The sequence below is a fragment of the Limulus polyphemus genome, unplaced genomic scaffold (assembly GCF_000517525.1).
Source record: "Limulus polyphemus unplaced genomic scaffold, Limulus_polyphemus-2.1.2 Scaffold1389, whole genome shotgun sequence".
In the NCBI taxonomy this organism is placed as follows: Eukaryota; Metazoa; Arthropoda; class Merostomata; order Xiphosura; family Limulidae; genus Limulus; species Limulus polyphemus.
The window spans coordinates 68254-71373 of NW_013666999.1; the positions used below are offsets into that span (position 1 = coordinate 68254).

Below are 3120 nucleotides of genomic sequence, written 5' to 3' on the forward strand. Positions count from 1 at the left end.
GACCTATACAGTAAAAGTATAACCTCTTAACCAGTCCTCCTATAACGACTTTTCCATACTAGGTATCATCCTTGGTAGCTCTCATCTGAACCCTTTCAAATAGTTCAATGTCCTTTCTAAGGTAAGAAGACCAAAACTGCAAATATGGGCTAACCAATGACCTATACAGTAAAAGTATAACCTCTTAACCAGTCCTCCTATAACGACTTTTCCATACTAGGTATCATCCTTGGTAGCTCTCATCTGAACCCTTTCAAATAGTTCAATGTCCTTTCTAAGGTAAGAAGACCAAAACTGCAAATATGGGCTAACCAATGACCTATACAGTAAAAGTATAACCTCTTTAGACTTGCATTTAATATATCTCTAGATACATCCTAAAATCCTCCTTACCTTGCCAATAGCAATAGCAAATTGATTGGATATCTCAAGAGACTGATCAACTGGAACGCCAAGATCCTTTTCTTTAATAACACTGTTACGGTTATTCCGATCAAAATTATACTCATAATTCAAATTATGATATCCCACACGCATTACCTTACATTTGCTATAATTAAAAGTCATCTACAATTTATTCACCCAAATAATAAAATAATCTAAATCATTTTTAACGCAGCAGCATCCTTCTCGCTACAACCAAAACCTTAATATCGTCAGCAAATTTAATTAATTTATTGACCATTCCTTCATCTATGCCATCGACGTGAATCAAAAAAGAGCAAAGATCCTAGCATCCCTGAGTACTTCACTTGTTACATTTGCTGAAGTTGACTGAACTCCATTTATACTAACCATCTGCTTTATTCCATCCGTTCCATATTCACTGAGCTAACGCATTCCCATTAACTAGAAATAATTGTTTAACAAACGTTTAAAGTGGCACTTTGTCAAATGCTTTCTGAAAATCCAGTTACATCAGATCCACTCTCGTACCCTCATCTACTCTTCAAGAAATGCCAAAAGATTAGAAAGACAAAATTTTTCCCTGGTGAAACCATATTGACTATCCAACAAAGTTTTAAATTTTGTTAAATGACTTTGAAAAGCATCTTTGATCAAACTTTCAAAAACTTTTTCCATAACTGATCCGTTTCCCGATGGGAAAGCGGTAAGTCTGGGGAATTACAACGCTAAAACCCAGGGTTCGGTTCCCCGCGGTGGACACAACAGATATCCTAAAGTGGCTTTGATCTAGAACAAAAAACAACAACAACAACACAACTGATCTAAGACTAATAGACCTATAATCACTGAGTATTTTTATCACATCCCTAACATAAGTGTGTCTTTCCTTCACAAAATTGAGGTTGGAATCTGGTCCCAACCATTTTCCAAATACGCATACCTTTTGTCTCTGGCTAAACTGCGAAGCGTGGTTCGTTGTATCTGTGAACAATACATTCATCCACATGTCGTACGACCAATCCACGTTGATGTTACTGAAGACAGGCTATTTTTGTGGATGAGTTAGAGGAATACATACACAATTAGCAATTTGGCATAAAAGACAAACTTACGAAACGTATTTCTGACCATTTTCATTCGATCGCTGTTCATTTAGTTGCGTTGAACCATATTCTTACATAATGGCCATCTTGTTGGGTTGTTGGCAACGGTTTACCTTGACCAAGTCTCTGGTCAACTTTATTGGTGGTCTGAAAGCGATTCCACATTCTGATTACCTCAGTTTGTGAGACTTGTGGCCACTGTACAATGACTGGTTGTTGTTGACCAACTGTACTGTTTCTTTTCACATTATAGAAATGTCAAACTAATTTATCTAGGGTGCTGCCATCTTTCAATAGTCTTCTGAATCTCTTTACATACACTGCTGTTGTTAGGACTTCAAACTGATAGCACAATGTGTTTTCTTCACTTCTGCATCAGGCCACGTGACTCGAAGATGTCATTAGCATTGTTTAACAATAACAGTTGTGTTTTATCATAGTTAAAGTTTAGAAAAATCCAAGTATTATTTACTTCTTTATGACCAGTGTAATTTAATTCTAATGTAATCAAAGTAATGAGCTTTTAGGCCTAAAAATTAGAATACCCTAATCATTAATCAGCGTTTACTCTGTTTATAACTTGTGACGTCAACTACTATAAGCAACTATTATTATGTTTTAAGAATGATATGGTACTGGTATTTTCAATCTGAACGGCACCTTAAGCGACCATGAGCTAAACGGCCACATCAGAAAACCCTAATTTTCAGTTATTGCAATTCCTAATTTTGAATTACTGACCAATGGGAATGCGGCCAGTCAGCAATACCCGCTGCCATAAAGGCTCTGTCCAATTTTTAACCGAATAACTTGTTTGGCCATTAGCGTTATAATGCACTCACAGCTGAAAGTTCAAAACTTGTTCAGCGACATCGCGGTAATACGAACCTTCCGATCCACAGCCTGACACGCTAACCAATAGTTCACGCCCGGCCTTTTATAAGAGTGGTACATTTGTTCGCTATTTAGTTAGCGATAAGTATGATTCTAATTGGAGTCGTTTTATGGATTTATAAAAGAAATAGAGAGAGAGTAGTTAATAATTGCTTAAAACAACTTATTAAATAAAGTAGCCAGTAAAGAAATGAACATTCATATTTGGATTTATTTTAAATTTTGCATCCTATTTGCGAAATATATATTGTAGAAAACCCTTATTTTAATGCTTTGACTGTGATGCTTACAGTCAGGTTATTTCACATCTCTTACTATTACCACCAGCAGCTTGAAATTTTCAAGTGTTTTATTTTATTTATTTTATTTTTTATTTTAGGAATTCTGGAGATACAGTAACATCACGTGCTCAGGGTACCCGCTCAATGCCTTAGATAGTATTCTACCTAGTGGAAAAACAAGTAAGTTTTCATGTACTTATTTTTGCTATTTTATTTTAAAAATCACCTCATGGTTAATTGCAACCTTCAATAATTACCTGATCAAACTATGTGGTAATTTTTATAGTAAATGGACTAAGCGAGTTAGCTGTTTGTGTGAAGTAAATACAGCTCAGAATAAATAGTTAATAAAAACCAGAGAAATAGCCCTATGTTGATTTAGACTAAATATTATCATTATTTTAAATATTTGTCTAAAGTATATGTTTTCCTAA

The 3120-nt window shown here is 35.0% G+C and overlaps 1 protein-coding gene across 1 annotated transcript in view; it reads left to right on the forward strand.

Moving 5' to 3' along the window:
• LOC106463377 overlaps positions 1-3120 on the forward strand; it is a 69978-nt gene that overhangs the window by 41093 nt on the left and 25765 nt on the right. The window contains exon 4 of the mRNA XM_022390849.1: positions 2785-2866. Within this exon, the coding sequence (XP_022246557.1) occupies positions 2785-2866 (82 nt within the window). The remainder of the gene's footprint in view (positions 1-2784; positions 2867-3120) is intronic.